Below are 21,119 nucleotides of genomic sequence, written 5' to 3'. Positions count from 1 at the left end.
TTAGGTATTAGACAAACCCAGTAGGCTAACTGAAAAGGAACTTGCTGAAGCTGCAAGCAAGTGGGCCGCTGAAAAGCTAGAGAAGGCAGATGAAAGTAACTTACCTGAAATTTCTGAGTATGAGGTAAGGCATAATTTCTTCTGTATTTGTCTAGATTTTAAATTATAGATGAAATTTTGGTTTCTTCTAGTGTTTTAAAATATGTTTGGGGAAAATGTCCTCATGAATTACTAAATTTTACCACACATAATAACAATATGAATATGAATTACTCTGAATTCAGTAATTATACTATGTCTGAATGTCTCTAGTAGTTTAAAAGTGTAAGAATGGTGTAAATGTGGAGTATTATTAGGAAAATGTAGTATTTATACATGCTGCTTTTATGAGCTTTTAAAAGTATTTCTAGACATGCTAAGCCACCAGTCATAAAACAGTGAATTCAGAACAAAAATATAATTAAACCTTGGATCTGGGTTATATTTATATTGCATGTTATACTCTATGCAAATTTTTTCATATATATCCCAAGAAATGCAATTATGCATTGTTTGGTCTACCTGTGATTTTTGATGAATCCTGAGTACCAAAAAATGAGAACATTTTTGGGTCCACAGAATATGCTTTATAAAATGTTTGCATTAAAATATTGGAAATGTACTGAAAAATTTTTTTGTAACCTGTAAAAGAAATACAGATATTTTGTGGGCACAGTTAACCTTCTAGATTCAGGATTTGTCACTAGAGGAATTATTTTGACATGGCAGAGAATATAAAAATCTCTGTACTGTGATAGATTATATTTGGAAGAGATTTCTGACTTTATATTTTTGAATGCCTTTTAAGACAGGTCCTCTGAAAAAAGAGATGAAACGTTGGAATTCAATGTATAAATTCTGTACCTATGTGCATCTTAATACACTGTGGAAAGACCTTTCCAAAGTAACTAATATACACTGATCATAGAAAGTACAAACCAGTACAAACCCTATCAGTGCTTATAGAAATAGAACCTTTCTTTTTTAAAATGCTGATGTGTCACTGTCATTTAGCTATCAGTTTTTCTTACATAGGCCAAAGTTTCCTTGTTACTGTAGAGATAATAATAGATATTTATGCATATTTTCAAGTTAGTATCAAAAATATCAAGCTGTGTCTCTTTGGTATGTCTCTAGTGCTATTTTTTTTAATTTATTTATTTATTTTAATTGGAGACTGATTACTTTACAATATTGTAATGGTTTTTGCCATACATTGACATGAATCAGCCATGGATGTACGTGTGTCCCCCATCCTGAACCTCCCTCCCACCTCCCTCCCCGTCCCATCCCTCAGGGTCGTCCCAGTGCCATGGCCTTGAGTGCCCTGTCTTATCCATCGAACCTGGACTGTTGATCTATTTCACATATAGTAATATACATGTTTCACTGCTATTCTCTCAAATCATCCCACCCTTGCCTTCTCCCACAGAGTCCAAAAGTCTGTTCTTTACATCTGTGTCGCTTTTGCTGTCTCACATACAGATTCATCATTACCATCTTTCTAAATTCCATATATATGTGTTAATATACTGTATTGGTGTTTTTCTTTCTGGCTTACTTCACTCTGTTTAATAGGCTCCAGTTTCATCCACCTCATTAGAACTGATTCAAATGTATTCTTTTTAATGGCTGAGTAATACTCCATTGTGTATATGTACCACAGCTTTCTTACCCATTCGTCTGCCAATGGACATCTTGGTTGCTTCCATGTCCTTGCTATTGTAAACAGTGCTGCGATGAACATCAGGGTACACGTGTCTCTTTGAATTCTGGTTTCCTTGCTGTGTATGTCCAGCAGTGGGATTTCTGGGTCATATGGCAGTTCTATTTCCAGTTTTTTAAGGACTCTCTACACTGTTCTCCATAGTGGCTGTACTAGTTTGCATTCACACCAACAGTGTAAGAGGGTTCCCTTTTCTCTGCACCCTCTCCAGCATTTTTGTTTGTAGACTTTTTGATAGCAGCCATTCTGACCAGCGTGAGATGGTACCTCATTGTGGTTTTGATTTGCGTTTCTCTGATAATGAGTAATGTTGAGCATCTTTTCATGTGTTTGTTAGCCATCTGTATGTCTTCTTTGGAGAAATGTCTGTTTAGTTCTTTGGCCCATTTTTTTATTGGGTTGTTTATTTTTCTGGAATTGAGCTACATGAGCTGTCTAGCACTATTTCAAAGTATGAAGAGTGTTACATTTAATAGGGTCATTTACTATTTTCCTTAATTTAGAGTAATCGTTTTTATATTAATAATAGAAATATGTACTTTAAAGTTGCTGATTTGGATGTCTGATAATTTTTCTCAGAGTAATTAAACCAAAACTTCCAAAAAATACTTAGTTATTTGTTTTCTAAATATTGTATCTTCAACTGTTGTTGTTGTTTAGTCACTAAGTCATATATGACTCTTCTGTGATCCCATGGACTATAGCACACAAGGCTCCTCAGTGTGTGACATTTTCCAGGTGAAAATACTAGAGTGTATGGCCATTTCCTTCTTTATGGGATCTTCTCATTGGGATCAAACCCACGTCTCCTGCATTGGCAAGCAGATTCTTTACCACTGAGTCACCAGGAAAGCCCACATATCTTCAGTTAGCAAAGCTATTATTAAGATATATTCATTCTCCCGCCTTGTCATTTTGATATCTCTTAATTTAAAAAATCAAATTCCACTGGCCTTCAAAGTCAAATTCCCTGGGGGTTCTCAGTCCCTTTGCTGGATCCCCAGTTTGGGAAATCTGTTGTGGGCCCTAGAGCTTTCACAACAGTGTGAGAACTTCTTTGGCAGAATTGTTCTCCAGTTTGTGGGTTGTCTGCTTGGTGGCTCTTTGGTGGGGTTCACATGCCGCACCTCCCAGATCTGCTGTAGCCAGAGCCCCTGTCCCCACAGCAGGCCACAGATGACCCGTGCCTCTGCAGGAGACACCCAAACACACAAAGGCAGGTCTCGCTGGGTCTCTTGTGGGGTCCAAAATCACTGCAGATGGTGACTGCAGCCATGAAATTAAAAGACATTTGCTCCTTGGAAGAAAAACTTTGACAAACCTAGACAGCATATTAAAAAGCAGAGACATTACTTTACTGACAAAAATCCATACAGTCAAAGCTGTGGTTTTTCCAGTAGTCATGTGTGCTGTGAGAGTTGGACCATAAACAAGGCTGCACAACGAATTGATACTTTTGAACTGTGGTGTTGGACTCTTGAGAGTCCCTTGGACAGCAAGGAGATCAAACCAGTGAACCCTAAAGATCAGTCCTGAATATTCATTGGAAGGACTGATGCTGAAGCTGAAGCTCCAATACTTTGGCCACTTGATAGGAAGAACTGACTCATTGGAAAAGACCTTGATGCTAGGAAAGATTGAAGGCAGGAGGAGAAGGGGACGACAGAGGATGAGATGGTTGAATGGCATCACCGACTCAGTGGACATGAGTTTGAGCAAGCTCCAGGAGAAGCCTGGCGTGCTGCAGTCCATGGGGTCGCAAAGAGTTGAACACGACTGAGCAACTGAACTGAACTGAAATTTTAAAAAATCTTACTATCCATCTTTTCCAGTTTTTGATTATTTTGTTTATAGTCTTTTTTCATTTCTTGACTGGATCTCGACTCTGAATAGTCAGTGACATTGGGTCTTGAAAGATGTTTTTCTAGTACTCTTGTTTTTTCTCTATAATGTGCCCAGAATTTGCTAGACTTTTGAATTAATGAGAAGTCAGGAATCCTAAAATCTGTGTGTGGAGCCATAGGTCAGAGGTGATTTTCTGTTGGAGCAAAGGCAGGGTAAGAGTACTGTTGAAATTACTATCGTATGTTTGTAGTTGGCATATGTCATTAGTGTTGTACCGCATCAGTCTTGTAGCATTGTCTGAAAAGTTCTTCAAGTTTTGTTGATACTTTTCCATACTGGAGAAAAGGCATATGGGAAATTCGTAGGATACTCTGTCTTTTGGGCAAGGATAGTCACATTTGTTTTTAGGCAGTTGTTAAATAGTTGCTCATTTCAGTGATTCTTTTTTTTTTTTTTTTTTTTGAGATATAGACTTTTTAAGAATGTTAGCCTTGGTTCTATAAACTCCTATCTGATTTGAGGTGGAAAGACCTTGATGCCAGGGAAGAGTTTTGCATGGTCCTCTCTGTTCATGTGTTTAGTGACAGTCTATTAACTGTCAAGAGAGGAGATTAAATATTTAGGTTTCCAGTTTGTCTTCTCTTGCTGTCATCAATATAGTTTTAAACAAGTTGGTTGGGAGACCATGTAGTTTATATATAGGTAGTTGGTGAAGTTGAAGATAAATTCAGTGCTATGCTCAAATATCAGGAATATTAGTGTTCACTATTCTGTTCAGGTTTTTACTTTTACCTTTTGGACTCTAATAGGGAATTTCTGAAAGCATTTGATAGAATGATAGTTCTGAACAGTCTTAGTGACCTGAGGAAGAAGAAAAAAGATTCTGTTGGTGCCAATGTTGTCATTGTTTAGTTGCTAAGTCGTATCTGATTCTTTTGCCATCTCATGGACTTTGGCCCACCAGGCTCCTTGTCCATGGTATTTTTCAGGCAAGAATACTAGAGTGGGTTGCTGTTTTCCTTTTCCAGGGGATCTTCTGGGCCCAGGGATTGAACCTGTGTCTCCTAAATTGGCAAGCGGATCCTTTACCACTGAGCCACCAGGGAAGCCCGTTAGCCCCACTACATTGAGAAAATGCTAGATTTAAAAGAAGTAGGTTGGTTTTGGCATTTTAGTACTTTTAAGAGATTTTAGTATGTTAATGTGCTCATCGGTTATCTGTGAGAAAAGAATAAATGATAAAGTTTGCATAATTTATCAAAATTTTGACTTCAAATTTATTCAGAGTGCACATTTTAGGATTATGTTTTAAGGCATGTATGTTCAGATATACTATTATATATACAAACTATATATACAAAATATACAAAATAATACTATACTGGCTTTCTCATAGTTTATTTAAATTCACTAGTCATTCTGCATCTGTTTGTGTCAAACACTGCATTAGAGGCACCATCCTGGCTTTCAAAGAGCTTTCAGTCAAATTTGGTAGAGATATAATTTACTGTCCATAAGCATGTGGCCATGAGAGTTTCCTTTTGGTTATCAAAATGAAAATCAAATTATTCAAAGGTTATTAGAATGTCACAGTAGAACAAGTTGCTTCTTGCTGCAGAAGAAAATTTTAACATGTTTCTTACTTAAATATGAAAGTGTGAATTGTGTTGTTTCCACATGTCAGGTGTTACTTTCCACTTACCCTGTCCCTAAAGTATGCCCAACTTCCATGGCTGTCTTTCAAATTCAGATCTGGTCAGTGGAATCAGTAGTGCTTGAGATAATAAGACGCAATATCTTTCTTGATTCCGATTTTCTTCCCTGCTGTCTGTGCTGAGTTGTGTCTGACTCTTTGTAACCCTGTGGACTGTAGCATTTCTTCTGTCTCAAGCTTTGGCAGGCGGGTTTTTTGTACCACTGTGTCACCTTGGAACCCCATTCTTCCCTTACTATTGTAAACTTTTTTGCCACTATTTCACCGATGAACTTATATTGCCTTTATTAAAAATTTTTTTTTTCTTTTACCAGTCTGGTTATCTAGATAGATAGGTAGAATATACCTCATGTCTTGTTTTCCCTCTAGTACCTTGAAAAATATATATCTAATGGACTAAACTAAATATAATTACTAATAAGCACTTTTTTCCCCCAGTTTTACTGATAGCACTCTGGACGTTTAAGACATATAGCATAATGACTTACATATATTGTGAAATGATTACTACAGTAAGTTCAATTAATATCTATTGTCTCATAAACACCACAAAAAAGAAAAAAAGATTTTTCCTTGTTTTGAGAACACTTAATATTTACTCTTCTGTACAATGTCACAAACCTCCATCTATAGTTCTTCAGGCACTCTATCAGATCTAATTTATTGAATCTATTTTGTCACTTCCACTGTATAGTCTAAAGGAATTTGATTTAGGTCATATTTGAATGGTCTAGTGGTTTTCCCTACTTTCTTCAATTTAAGTCTGAATTTTCCAATAAGGAGTTCATGATCTGAGCAGCAGTCAGCTCCTGGTCTTGTTTTTGCTGACTGTATAGAGCTTCTCCACCTTCATCTGCAAAAAATATAATCAGTCTGATTTTGGTATTGACCATCTGGTGATATCCAGGTGTAGAGTCTTCCTTTGTGTTGTTGGAAGAGGATGTTGGCTATGACCAGTGCATTCTCTTGGCAAAACTCTTGTTATCCTTTGCCCTGCTTCATTCTGTACACCAAGGCCAAATTTACCTGTAACTCCAGGTATCTCTTGACTTCATACTTTTGCTTCCAGTCCGCTATAATGAAAAGGACATCTTTTTTGGGTGTTAGTTCTAAAAGGTCTTCTCATAGGTTAGTTCTCGTAGGTCTTCATAGAACCATTCAACTTCAGCTTCTTCAGCATTATTGGTCGGAACATAGACTTGGATTACTGTGATATTGCATGGTTTGCTTGGAAACAAACAGAGATCACACTGTCATTTTTGAGGTTGCACCCAAATACTGCATTTTGGACTCTTTTGTTGACTATGATGCCTACTCCATCTTCCAGGGGATTCTTGCCCATAATAGTAGATATAATGCTAATCTGAGTTAAATTTGCCCATTCCAGTCCGTTTTAGTTCACTGATTCCTAAAATGTCGGTGTTCACTCTTGCCATCTCCTGTTTAACCACTTCCAATTTACCTTGATTCATGGCCCTAACTTTCCAGGTTTCTATGCAATATTGTTCTTTACAGCATTTACTTTACTTCCATCACCAGTCACATCCACAACTGGGTGTTGTTTTCGCTTTGGTTCCATCCCTTCATTCTTTCTGGTGTTATTTCTCCACTCTTCTCCAGTAGCATATTGGACACCTGCTGACCTGGGGAGTTCATCTTTCAGTGTCCTATCTTTTTGCCTTTTCATACTGTTCATGGGGTTCTCAAGGTAAGAATATTGAAGTGGTTTGCCATTCCCTTCTCCAGTGGACCGCATTTTGTCAGAACTCTCCATCATGACCCGTCTCTCTTGGGTGGTCCTACATGGCATGGCTCATAGTTTTATAATGCAAAAAAGTGAAATGGTTGTCTGAGGAGGTCTTACAAATAGCTGAGAAAAGAAGAGAAGCTAAAGGCAAGGAGAAAAGAAAAGATACAACCATTTGAATGCAGAGTTCCAAAGAATAGCACAGAGAGATAAGAAAGCCTTCCTCTGTGACCAAGGCAAAGAAATAGAGGAAAACAATAGAATGGGAAAGACTAGAGATCTCTTCAGGAAAATTAGTGATACCAAGGAAACATTTCATGCAAAGATGGGCACAATAAAGGACAGAAATGGTATGGACCTAACAGAAGCAGAAGATATTAAGAAGAGGTGACAAGAATACACAGAAAAACTACACAAAAAAGATCTTCATGACCCAGATAATCACAATGGTATAATACTCACCTGGAGCCAGACATCCTGGAATGCAAAGTCAAGTTGGCCTTAGAAAGCATTACTACGAACAAAGCTAGTGGAGGTGATGAAATTACAGTTGAGCTATTTCAAATCCTAAAAGATCATGCTGTGAAAGTGCTGAACTCAATATGCCAGCAAATTTAGAAAACTCAGCAGTGGCCACAGGACTGGAAAAGGTCAGTTTTCATTCCAGTCCCAAAGAAAGGCAATGCTAAAGAATGTTCAATTTGGCATTGAACTACCACACAATTTCACTCATTTCACTCATCTCAATGTAATGTTCAAAATTCTCCAATCCAGGCTTCAATAGTATGTGAACCGTGAACTTCCAAATGTTCAAGCTGGATTTAGAAAAGGCAGAGGAACCAGAGATCAAATTGCCAACATCTGCTGGATCATCAAAAATGCAGGAGAGTTACAGAAAAACATATGCTTTTGCTTTATTGACTACACGTGTGGATCAGCACAAACTGTGGAAAATTCTTAAAGAGATGGGAATACCAGACCACCTTACCTGTCTCCTGAGAAATCTGTATGCAGGTCAAGAAGCAACAGTTAGAAGTCGACATGGAACAACAGACTGGTTCCAAACAGGGAAAGGAGTACGTCAAGGCTGTATATTGCCACCCTGCTTATTTAACTTATATGTAGAGTATATCATGTGAAATACAAGGCTGGATGAAGCACAAGCTGGAATCAAGATTGCCGGGAGAAATATCAATAACCTCAGATATGCAGATGACACCACCTGCATGGCAGAAAGTGAAGAAGAACTAAAGAACCTATTGATGACAGTAAAAGATGAGAGTGAAAAAGCTGGCTTAAAACTTAACATTCAGAGAGAAAGATAATGGCATCCAGTCCCATCACTTCGTGGCAAATAGTTGGGGAAGCAGTGTAAACAGTGAGAGAGTTTATTTTCTTGGGCTCCAAAATCACTGCAGATGATGACTGCAGACAAGAAATTAAAAGACGCTCCTTGGAACAAGGAGCTCCTTGTTGTTGTCATTGTTCAGTCGCTCAGTCATATCTGATTGTGACTCTGTGAACTGCAGCATGCCAGGCTTCCCTATCCTTCACTATTTCTGGAGTCTGCTCAAACTCACGTCCATTGAGTCGATGATGCCATCCAACCATCTCATCCTCTGTTGCACCCTTCTCCTTCTGCCCTCAGTCTTTCCCAGCTTCAGGGTCTTTTCCAGTGAGTCAACTCTTCACATCAGGTGGCCAAAATATTGGAGTTTGAGCTTCAGCATCAGTGAATATTCCAAGGAATATTCAGGATTTATTCTTTTAGGGTTGACTGGTTTGATCTCCTTGCTGTCCGAGGGACTCTCAAGATTTGGAGTTATAAACCAACATTGCAGTGATACCAACTTTTACACCTATAATTTTTTTTCTTTAAATGTCATAGGCTCCTAAATCATGTTGCAAATAAAAAGTACAGTTTATATTAGCCATTATAATTGACCATGCATTTCAGTATAGTGAGCTCTTTATTCTTCCACACAGCTTCAAGATACTATCTAGTGTCCTTTCCTTTCACCTTTTAAGACTCCCTCGAGCATTTCTTGCATGACAGATCTAGTGTCATGATCTCTCTCAGCTTTTATTTACCTGGATGTCTTAATTTCGCCATCACTTTCGAAGGACAGTTTTACTGGATATAGTAATCATTGTTGGCAGTTTTTTCTTTTAACACTTTGGACATGTCAGTCCATTGTCTTCTGGCCTCCAAAGTTTCTGATGAGAAAGCTACTTAATTTTAGTGATGACTTCTTGTATTAATGATTTTGTTTCTCGTTGCTTTTAAGATTTTCCCTTTGTCTTTGTCCTGAAAGTTTGATTGTAATATGTCCTTTGAGCTTTTTTGAGTTCATCTTACTTGGGTTCTTTGAGCTTCTTAGATGTTTGAATTCATATCTTTGATCAGATTTGGAAGTTTTCAGTCATTATTTATTCAAATATTTCCTCTGTGTCTTTCTCTCTGTCTCCTCTCTTGGACTCCCAGAAGATTGTATGTATTTAAGTGTATTAGATTGTTGCAAAAGTAATTGCTGTTTTGCATTGTTGAACTTTGCTATTTGGTATTGGAATACCTTCTTAAATAAATGTGGTTATCTTATACATCATTTTAATACACATTTATCACTTTATATTTTTTGCTAAAGACATATTACTTGCTGTTTATTTTGTATTTATTTTAGATTAGGGAAATGATGTTAGACAAAAAGCAATTTTGAGCGATTTTCTTATTTGAGTTTAAAATGGGTCATAAAGCAGCAGAGACAATTTGTAACATCAGCAATGCTTGTGGCCCAGGAATTGCTAACAAAGATACAGTGCAGTGTTGATTGAAGAAATTCTGCAAAGAATGAGACAGGGTGCTCAGGGCTGGTGCACTGGGATGACCTTGAGGGATGGGATGGGGAACACATGTATACCCATGGCTGATTCATGTGAATGTATGGCAAAAACCACCACAATATTGTAAAGAAATTAGCCTCCAATTAAAATTAAAAAAAAAAAAATTCTGCAAAGGAGACAAGAGCCTTGAAGATGAACATAATGGCCAGCCACCAGAAGTTGACAGTGACCAACTGAGGGCATTCATCAAAGCTGATACTCTTATAACTACACGAGAAGTCGCCAAAGAACTCAGTGTTGACCATTCTACTGTCATTTGGTATTTGAAGCAAATTGGAAAGGTGAAAAAAGCTCAGTAAGTGGGTGTCTCATGAGCTGACCACAAACCAAAAAAATTGTCATTTCAAGATGTTGTCTTCTCTTACTCTACACAACAACAACGAACCATTTCTCAATCGGATTGTGACTTGTGATGAAAAGTGGATTTTGTACAACAACCAGCAATGACCAGCTTAGTGGCTGGACCGAAAAGAAGCTCCAAAGCACTTCCCAAAGGCAAGCTTGCACCCAAAAAAGGTCATGGTCACTGTTTGATGGTCTGCTGCTTGTCTGATCCACCACAGGTTTCTAAATTCTGGTGAAACCATTGCATCTGAGAAGTATGCTTGGCAAATCAGTGAGATGCACCCAAAACTGCAATGCCTGCCACCAGCATCGGTCACCAGAATGGGCCCCATTCTCCTCTATGACAACACCTGACCGCACATTGCACTCCCAATGCTTCAAAAGTTGAACAAATTGGGCTACAAAGTTTTGCCTCATCTGCCATATTTACCTATCTCTTGCCAACTGACTACCATTCCTTCAACCATCTCGACAACTTTTGGCAGAGAAAATGCCTCTACTACTAGCAGCAGGCAGAAAATACTTTCCACAATATTGTAAAGTAAAATAAATTAATTAATTTAAAAAATAAATAAAAAATAAAAATAAAACAAAACAAACAAAAAAAAGAAAATACTTTCCAAGAGTTCATCAAATCCTAAAGCTTAGTTTTTTATGCTACAGGAAACAAACTTATTTCTTGTTGGAAAAAATGTGTTGATTGTAGTGGTTCCTATTTTGATTAATAAAGATGTATTTGAGTCTAGTTATAATTATTTAAAATTCATGGTCTGAAAATGCAGTTAGTTTTGTACCAATCTAATATATTGATCCACTTAATGGTGCCCCACAAATCCCTTAGGCTCTGTTCAGTTTTCTTCAATGTTTTTTCTCCCTGTCATTCAGATGATAATTTCTGTTGTCCTAATTTTCAAGTTCACTGATTCTTTCTTCCTTTGAATCGCTCTAGTGCATTTTTGTTGTAATTATTGATCTTCTTAGCTCTGAAAAAAGTTTTTGTCCAGTAGATCTTCCATTAGGTCTTTTTCTTGAGTAGTTTCTGATGATTAATTCTTTGAATAAACCATACTTTTCTGATTCTTTGTATAATTTTTTTTGGTGCGCTTTGGGTGTTTGATTCAGGTAACTCTGACAAGTCATATTCTCCCTCTTTTCTAGGGCTTGCTGGGTTTTTTTTCAGTTGTTATTTGTTACCATTTTTTATTGTTGGCCACTGTTGCTGTACTGAGGATCAGCCTGAGATGAAAACTTTTAAAGGCTTCTCAGTTCTTTCTGAGCTTTTCCCTTGGTATAACCCAGTTACTTTCTGTCTTCACCCTTGTATACACTTATTTTTAAATGAACAAACTTATCTTTAATGTCTGGCTCCCAAAAGAAGAAACATGAAAAATGGAGGGAGGTGGGTGGTAGGGTGCTTGGCCTTTATACACCCTGGAAGGCACTTCAGCCAAAGTAAGTGGGGCTTGCAACAATGGGGGAGGTACAGTAACAATGGCTGTTCACCTCTTTGCACCTCTTGATCAGAAGCAGGAATCAGTGATTGGAGGACAGTTAGTTCCTCGTTCTTTGGAGGATGGGGTGCTTTTTGCCCAACCTGACTCCCATAGGCTATGTGTTAAGCTGCTCTAGGAACATGTACACAGCTCACTGCCAAGTGGCTCAGAGTGGGACATGGCCAGCTGCTACTGTGCTGAGAGCTGAATGTAATCTCAGTTTATCTTCCTCTGCATGGGACAAGGCTTCAGCAGAGTCCAGAGTTTCATAGTACTTAAATCAGACAATGCCAATATAGTTTTTGTGTAGGTTGGGAGACAGATTGCTAGTGCTTTCTACTCTGCTATCTTCTCAGAATCCTCTCCCCTTAAATGATTCATATACTTCAAATTTAAATCCCTTAAGATATGTAACTCAGACTTGTAAAAACCAGGTTTTTTAAAAAAGTAGATTATGCATACATGTGTCAGAAATTCAAATGGCATTGGAATAGGTACAGTTTCTTCTGAGTTATTCCTATTGAGACTGTCTCTTTTATCATTTTTTTCCCCAGAGATAATATCCTTATGGAAATAGTTTGTTCATATAAATGCATAAATGCATTAACACCCATATTTCTTTCTTCCCTTTTGTTTTTGACACAATTGGCTGTGTATTTATGGGGAATGACCTTTAGGCCTTGCCAGGAGGAAAGTTTGGATACATTAGGTAGTATATGTAGACTGGTGGTTTTTTTTTTTTTTTTAATGATTTCTTAGTATTCCTTGGTTCTAGACAGTGCATAATTTATTTGATGAACATTTAGATTGTTTTCAACCACTTGCTATTGATGGCAGCCATATTGCAGTATTTATTGCACATGTTGTATCTGTAAATTAAGTTCTTAAAGGTGAAGTGCTGAGTGCAAAGGATATGTGGAACATTCTGATAAATACTGCCAAATTAATCTCTAAAAAGGTTGTGGCAGTGTACAACACACTAGGCATTGAAATGTGACTGCTCTTACTGATGAAAAATACCACTAATTAGTATATATCTTGTGACTTTTTAAACCTACTGCTGTTTGTTGCTACTTCAGTTACAACAGCCATAAATTGTAATAAGTACAAGTTTCTTTTCTCCCTCACCTCCCACCCAACTAAATTATATTAACTCAAACTTTACTCTTTCCAAACTACTGCTTACTGCAACCTCCATGAAGGCAAGAACTTTTGTCTGTTCCATTCATTGATATATCCAGTGTTCATTGAGCTGTGCTTGGCATTTATCATAGAATAAATTTTTGAGTAAACTAATGAATAGTTTCTCTATTCATTACTTTATTCATTCCCTAATAGTTTTCCTTCATTTATTTAGTTTTTCTCTTTTCAACAAAAGTATTTTTAGACAATAAAATAATTGACCTTGGGCTTTTTGTGGGATTATTTACTTGTTAATGAACTGTTGCAGTATTGTTGAAGTAATTATTACTGCTGGTTGGAGTTGTTTTCAGTTATTTCAGTAATTCATAGGCTATAGGAAGAATGGTGTTTTTAACTTCTGGAAGTAAAGCCCTTTTCCATGTGTCTGTTATTTGTTTATGTTTGTTCATACTTCTCTCTTCCAGTTGAACTTTGTTCTTCTGTGTTTCTTAAATAAGTTGCTTAAGAAATAGAGAACAAAACCTTCTAGCTCTGTCTTAATATAGTATGAAATATAATTTTGGAATGGAATAAGCCTAGAATCTTTGTCCTATGTAAAATTTAAAAAGTAGCCAGAATTTCCTCTTTAATCCTCCTCACATATCTTCATTATGTGTATGTGTGCTCAGTCGGGTCCAACTCTTTGTGACCCCATGGCCTGTAGGCTGCCAGGCTCCTTGTCCATGGAATTTTCCCAGCAAGAGTAATGGAATGGGTTATCATTTCCTACTCCAGGGAATCTTCCTGAGCCAGGGATTGAACCCACATCTCTTGCATCTTTAGCATTGGCAGGCGGATTTTTTTACCTCTGCACCACCTGGAAAGCTCTCGTATGTTCATTATGCATAACAAAATTAAAAGTGTTTCTTTTCTTATAACAGATCAAATTTAGTGTTTTTTTTTTGAGATAATCTGCTGGTTAGTGCTTATATGTAGTCATCTAAAATGCTGTATATGTCCTTTAAGAAAGTAATGAAAGATTTCTAATTTCTTCTAAAGGCGGGATCCACAGCACCATTGTTCATTGACCATCCAGTAGAACCTGAGTCAAATGCAACAGATGGCATAGAATTGTTCGAAGACAGTCAGCTAACCAGTCGCTCTAAAGCAATAGCAACAAAAACCAAAGAGATTGAACAGGTGAGAATCCAGTCTGCTTAAAGTACAAAATCTTTTGTTCATTTTGTACACAGTAGTTACAGTAAATATTTATTGAATAAATATGTTTCATTTTATCTTTTTTCATTTATGACCCTGAAATTACCATTTAAAAAATTCTAAAAAGTGTTCGATTTGATTTCACAGTAATTGTGATCAATTTTGTCTCCCACTCCTGCTTGCTTTTTTTTCTTTTAATAAAAAGCAAGCTTCTGTTTTAGAGAGTATTCTAGTTAGTGTGGAGCAATTAAAAAACTACTGAACTTAATAGAGATGAGTTGAAAGAAATACTAAATATACCAGAATGTTAGTGAATGTTATTTTTGAATACTGGAAATACAGATGTTTCTTAATGGTTTTCATTATACCTTTAATCGTTTTTCAAATATTAAATAAAAAGTAAAGGATAGGCATTTAAATCTAATTTTTAATGATATCATTTTGAAAACTCAGGATCTTATTTTTCATAGATTGAATAGATTGCTTAAGGAATCATCATAGGATAAAACCTTCCATCTATGTCTTAATACAGTGTGAAATATAATTTTGGAATGGAATAAGCCTAGAGGCTTTGTCTTTCCTAAGATTTAAAATGTAGCAGCCCTTTCCTCTTTAATCCTCCTCACATATGCTCATTATACATATAAAAGTTGAAAGTGTTTCAATATGGAAATATTACCTACCTTATAGGGTATTATCACTTTATGAGAATTAAATGTAGTAAATATAAAAGGACTTTATAAAATGTAATGTTGTACAGCTGTTTGTTTTTGATGTTGTTACTCTCTAATGGCTTGAATACATGTTATATTGTTATAGAATCTTCTAAAAACTATTGGCAATTAAGAACAAAATTAAACCTTTTTGCAAGGTGCTGTCTATTTCCACATCAATTAGAATCTATTTCCTTTGGTTAAATACAAGATCTTATTTAAATCCTAGATATAATTTGTAGCGTATATTGATGCCAATCTAGTGCAAAAGATAAGAACCCAGATAGGAAATTTGTCAGTAAGCCAACAGAGTTTCAAAACAGAGTTAGTTAGCAATGTCAGATGCTTGGAGGAGTATAGGAAAATGGAGACTGAGAAAATCCTGTTTAACTTGGCTATATGAAAGGTAGTTTAGCACCTTTAAAGATATCAATTAAATGAGAGTAAAATAGTTTTCTCACTAGGTGTATCTTCCAGCATAAATATGTATACCATTATTATTGTCTTTTTACTTTCACTTACTTTTCTTTTTAGCTTTTTCCCCCCTCTGCCATTTGACATATGTTTGCTTGTCTCCTTTACCATACGGAAACTTCATGAAAGCGAGGGCTTTGTTTTGTTCACTGCTTTATCTTCCATCATTACCCACGACAGTGATTGACACATAGTGGACTCACAAGAAATATTTGTTGTATGGATAGTCTCTTAGTTACTTGAAACGAGGCTGTATCTTAAACTGACCACTTAACAGTGTACCTATGCCCAGCACTTAGTAGTAAGTGCTTGATAAATGATTGTTAAATGAATTAATTACTTTCTTATTTTTCTTTTCCACCTGAATTGCAGTTCTTTAAAGGAGATTTTTCTTAAGAATATTACTGGTAGAAAAACTTGACTGACCTCCCTGTTAGAAGGGAGTATTGGGTTGTTGTTTTTTAATCTTTGTGCTATCTTCTCTTGTTATTAATCATAGTTGATCTGTTTGATCTTGACTACTCAGAGGTAGAGCCCAGCTTGGCAGCACACAAAATTTAGTATGAAACCAGTATATACTTTATAGATACCCATATATGGTTGACATGTAAGTATGACTATTTCTGTTTTCATCTGCCTATTGTTCAAACACATGAAAAATCTGATACTGAAGCATATTGTGCAAGGAGAGATGACCTAAAGAAAGAAAAAGGTCATTACTATATTCTGATCATTAGAGAAGTAAAACCATTATAAAATAAAGAATTTAATGATATTAGATATTGGAATGTAGCTACCATGTTTTGGCTAGGGTACTTTAGTTTTCATATATTGACAAGAAAATCAATCCAGAATTCCTCAAAAATGTCACAAAGCTAGGAAATAATAATACATAATTATTTTACAAATAATTATCTTAACATTATAGTGAAAATGAAAAAGTTAGTTTTAAGGGGGTTTGCTTCCCGTTTTTTCCATTTCCAAGTTTCGTGCATTTATTTTTAGAGATTAAAGAACAGATGGATAGGAATATTATAAAGGTTTTATATTTTTCCATATGCTTGAAATACTGCATGATTTACAGTATGAATAATAGCCTCCCCCAAAAGGGCCTGCATAGATGAGGCCAACAAATCAAGCTTAGAATAATGTAGGAATGTAAATGTTGGTGTTATAGCAGAGTTGCTTTTTCTCCTTGTATGTCTAGTACAGTATATTCTCATATAAAGATAAATATCCACGTATAATTTTTTGAAGGCTATAAATTAGGTCCTTCAGCCCTTGAATCCCAAGAAAGTCATTCACTTGAGGCAGTGTTGCAATATATAATAAGCTAAATCTTCAGGCTAAAATTTAATTCAAATGGCCTACAAATGTGGCTTATTTACTGTTTAAAGTCATGTATATGGAAACAGATTGGATCAGAATCACTTCAATAAGAGTGGATTTATGTTCTTTGCCATTTTATTGCCATCTCATTCTTGGGCATATAATAATTCAGTAGGATAGAGGTACAGGTGTCTTTTTAAAAAGCTTACAGCTTGTAATCATATGGCAGAGAATTACTGGTCTAAAATCTTTGAGCCAGAAGACCTCAGATTGCGTCTCTGAATATTGTGTTGCTAGAGATCATTTGAATCATCTCACTTTCACGTGAATGAATATCTTTTAGTGAATATGATTCATTCTCTTGCTCCAGCACATTTATCATCCTGATGCTTTGGATTCTGTGGTGTATCTTTTCCCCCTTATTTTTATTTCCCCAGATATCTCCTCTTAACCAATTTGGGCCACTGTTTACATTCAATTGCCGAAGTACTTTCCTAGGCTTCCTGGCTTCTGAGCTTTGAGGGGCAAACTTCAGAACTTCTTCAGTCATTATGGTAATTCCTAGAGAGATCTAACCTACAAAATTATAGGTGATTCATATTCTGGTTCAGGTGTTTACAATTTCATTAACCTCTTAATTGTAGTATATCCCACAAGCCCTCACATACCTACTATTAACTGAACTATTTGGTTTGAAAGTGCATCCTGCTGCTGCTGCTAAGTCACTTCAGTCATGTCCGACTCTGTGTGACCCCCTAGATGCCAGCCCACTAGGCTCCCCCGTCCCTGGTATTCTCCAGGCAAGAACACTGGAGTGGGTTGCCATTTCCTTCTCCAGTGCATAAAAGTGAAAGTGAAGTCGCTCAGTCGTGTCCGACTCTTTGCGACCCCGTGGACTGCAGCCTACCAGGCTCCTCCGTCCATGGGATTTTCCAGGCAAGAGTACTGAAGTGGGATGCCATCACCTTCTCCAGAAAGTGCATCCTACTCCTTGCTTTATTACTAGTGAGGAATCTTGTCTTTTAACAAATTGTTATTTTGAATGAAGCACACAAATTGAAATCCCCTATTATTACATAACTTATTTGCTCTACTGTACCTTGAGGGATAAAACAATATTTACTCTTAACTCTTTGGAATTGTCTTATTTTAGATTTACAAAATCCCTCATATTTTGATAAAATTGTGCTTAGACATAGCCTCTCAGTGAGATCCTCTGTTTTCTTGGGATCCTGGCATATAATATTTAAGTCTACTTGTAATCCCACTGGCAAGATCGGACTTAGTTTCTTCTATCTTCCTCTTTCTTCAGATGGAATCCAGTGAGTATACACACGTGTGTATATACATGCATACAGACAAAGAGTGTGCATGTACATGGTTGACCTAGCAGATCATATGACTGAGAGTGTCTGGGTGGCTAAAATCCTCCTAAGGACACAGAAGATTGTAGAGAAATAGGTACTTAATGAAGTAGTATAAGGATAGTGGGTGTATGAAGTGAAAGTGAAAGTCAGTGGTGTCTGACTTGTTGAGACCCCATGGACTGTATAGTCCATGAAATTCTCCAGGCCACGATACTGGAGTGGGTAGCCTTTCCCTTCTCCGGGGGATCTTCCCAATCTAGGGATTGAACCCAGGTTTCCCGCATTGCAAGCAGATTCTTTACCAGCTGAGCTATTGGAAGCTGAAGATTATTGAGTTCTTTTGCCATGCCAACTAGTCTTAAAAAAAAGAACGTTTCATCTCTTCACTCTCAAGGCACAGCGCTTATATCGTGATTCTCTGCCTTTATTGTACACGTAGGGGGCTTTTACAAAGAAGAGTTTCATGGATTTCAGCCATAAATATTCTGGTTAATAAGTTGTCAGAGCTTCTCAGACTTCAATGTATTGTAAATCACTGGGGGATCTTGTTAAGATACAGGTTTTCATTCAGTAGTTCTGGAATGGGGCTTGAGACGCAATGTCTGACATTCTCCCAGGTGATGCTGATTTTACTAATAAGGAATTGAAAGGAAGTGACTGTATTTTCGTAAGTTCTTTCATAGTTTCTGGGCGTCTCTGATGGCTCAGTGGTAAAGAATCTCCCTGCAATTCAGGAGATGCACGTTCGATCCTGGATTGGGAAGATCTCCTGCAGGAGATCTTGTTTTCTTGCCTGGAAAATCCCATGGACAGAGGAGCCTGGTGGGCTACAGTTCATAGGGTTGCAAAGAGTCAGACATGACTGCAGCAACTTAGCATGCACACATAGCTTCTAGTGTGCTGAAAATGATTAATTACCACCTTTTATGTAAGATGTTTTATACTGTTTTTCAATTGTGGTATAATTAACATGCAATATAATGTGTAGACCTTAAGTATTCAGTTGGATAAGTTGTAACACTTTCTTAATATCACCCAAAACAAATACTAATGAAAGTTTTTTCTATTCAGATATGCAGTTGATTATATTGACAGCAATAAGGTTTAATTAGGAACTAAAGTTATGGTTATATATCAAAAGCATGTCCTTTGGCTTAGTTTAAATATTGTCCAACCCATCTATTGAAAAATGTATTTTAAGTGATAAAATACACAAGGATAAAATTCAAAAGGCACAAGAGATTATGCAGTGAAAAACAAGTTTCCTTTTCACCTGTAATTTTTAGCCGCCCAGTTTCTTTTCTCAGTGTATAGATAAATTGGTAAGTGATATATATGTATATGTGTATACAGAGTTTATATACAGTATTTGTGTATGTGTGTGTACATGTATACATACCCAGTGTGTATGCACATATGTATATACATACACACACACAACTGGAACATGTTTGATTCAGATGAGTGGAGATAAAAGTTGGTGTGTGTGTCTCTATACTTTTTCTTTAAATACCATAGCATACTGTCCACCCTGTTCAGTATTTTTTAGTGACTATATATTTTTTAGTGACTAGTATATATATATAACTAGTCCCTTATTAACAGACATTTATAATCCCTTGGAAACCATGTTACAAAGTATAGATCCTCTGGTTTCTACACATTAAAAAGTATATATGTGTATGTTTAAAATAAACAGTACTACATTTAAAATGAACAGTTTGGGGTGTGGAATAGTTGCATTAATACTGTGAGTATCATATTCTGTGTTTAGGTCTTGTGGGGTGCTGTGCAGGTTTTAATAATTGCATAGGAGATCAGCAGCATATCTGTTTAATTCTCATGGTTCTGTTGGCTTGCCAAGTTTGAGAATAACTGTAATATGTGAGTTTGCAGAGAATCTGAACTTCTTCCTTGTACCAACCTTTGTCAGCCTTTCTTAAAGTATGTTAGTAGATACAATTAATAATATCTAAGCCAGTCTAATTGTGGGGATGTATAAAGAATATTGATAATATTCTTTAAATGCATTATTCATGGTATTCCTCAGTTTGCAGAAAATCACCATTTGTAAGGGGGACAAGGCTATCTCATCTTTCTGCTTGTTTGTTGGATAATTTAAAAAGAGAACAAGTACATGAAAGCAAATTCATTTTTAAGATCTCTGGCTATTTCAGGATACTACTTAATAATATAAAGCTGTTTTATGAAAAAGCTGATTATTCCTACCTGTAAGTCTTTCTATTAACAGAATGGTTGATTATATATTTATTTGATAACTTACAGTTAAAATGTACACATGAATAATTTAAGATCCAGAGAGGGTACCAATCTAATGTTCTAAAGCAGAGAGTACTCAGAGACTATTGATAGAGGGGATTGCTTATTTTTCTTCTTTCCTTCTTTTAACTTTCAAAGACTTAAAACATTTGTTTTAGTAAAAATATTATTTTTTACACTCAGTCATATCTATGCCAACCTTGTTATATGGAGGAAATGTTATTTCTTAGCCATATAGGAGCCACTTTAATAAAAATCAAGTTCAGAAATCATTTTGTTGCCTATGTAGGTCATTAGTGTTACAGGTTAATACAATTTTACTCTCAGTCTAGATCAATCTACTTAATATATGGTTTTTATTTTAATTTAAATTCTACATGTCAACCATTTTTTGAACGTATGGGCAGCTCACTACTTTCCTTCATTTTCTTCCTCAAAATAAGTAGTTAGACTGAATAATCTCAGTTCAATTCAGTTCAGTCGCTCAGTCATGTCCGACTCTTTGTGACCCATGAATCGCAGCATGCCAGGCCTCCCTGTCCATTACCAACTCCTGGAGTTCACTCAAACTCACGTCCATTGAATCAGTGATGCCATCTAGCCATCTCATCCTCTGTCGTCCCCTTCTCCTGCCCCCAATCCCTCCCAGCATCAGGGTCTTTTCCAGTGAGTCAACTCTTCGCATGAGATGGCCAAAGTACTGGAGTTTCAGCTTCAGCATCATTCCTTCCAAAGAACACCCATGGCTGATCTTTAGAATGGACTGGTTGGATCTCCTTGCAGTCCAAGGGACTCTCAAGAGTCTT

General features: G+C 36.5%; 1 protein-coding gene across 15 annotated transcripts in view; it reads left to right on the top strand.

Moving 5' to 3' along the window:
• PPHLN1 (periphilin 1) overlaps positions 1-21,119 on the top strand; it is a 175,190-nt gene that overhangs the window by 100,839 nt on the left and 53,232 nt on the right. For 14 of the 15 annotated variants that reach the window (XM_005206425.5, XM_024991876.2, XM_005206423.5 and 11 more), the window contains 2 exons: positions 5-124; positions 13,992-14,132. In XM_005206425.5, coding sequence (XP_005206482.1) covers positions 5-124; positions 13,992-14,132 — 261 coding nt within the window. Of the gene's footprint in view, positions 1-4; positions 125-13,991; positions 14,133-17,103; positions 17,221-21,119 lie in introns of all 15 variants that reach the window. The other variant, XM_059886514.1, reaches the window with a different exon arrangement.

Source organism: Bos taurus, chromosome 5 (genome assembly GCF_002263795.3).
Source record: "Bos taurus isolate L1 Dominette 01449 registration number 42190680 breed Hereford chromosome 5, ARS-UCD2.0, whole genome shotgun sequence".
In the NCBI taxonomy this organism is placed as follows: Eukaryota; Metazoa; Chordata; class Mammalia; order Artiodactyla; family Bovidae; genus Bos; species Bos taurus.
Note: the sequence above shows the minus strand (reverse complement) of the source record. Positions and strands in the feature narration are given on the sequence as shown.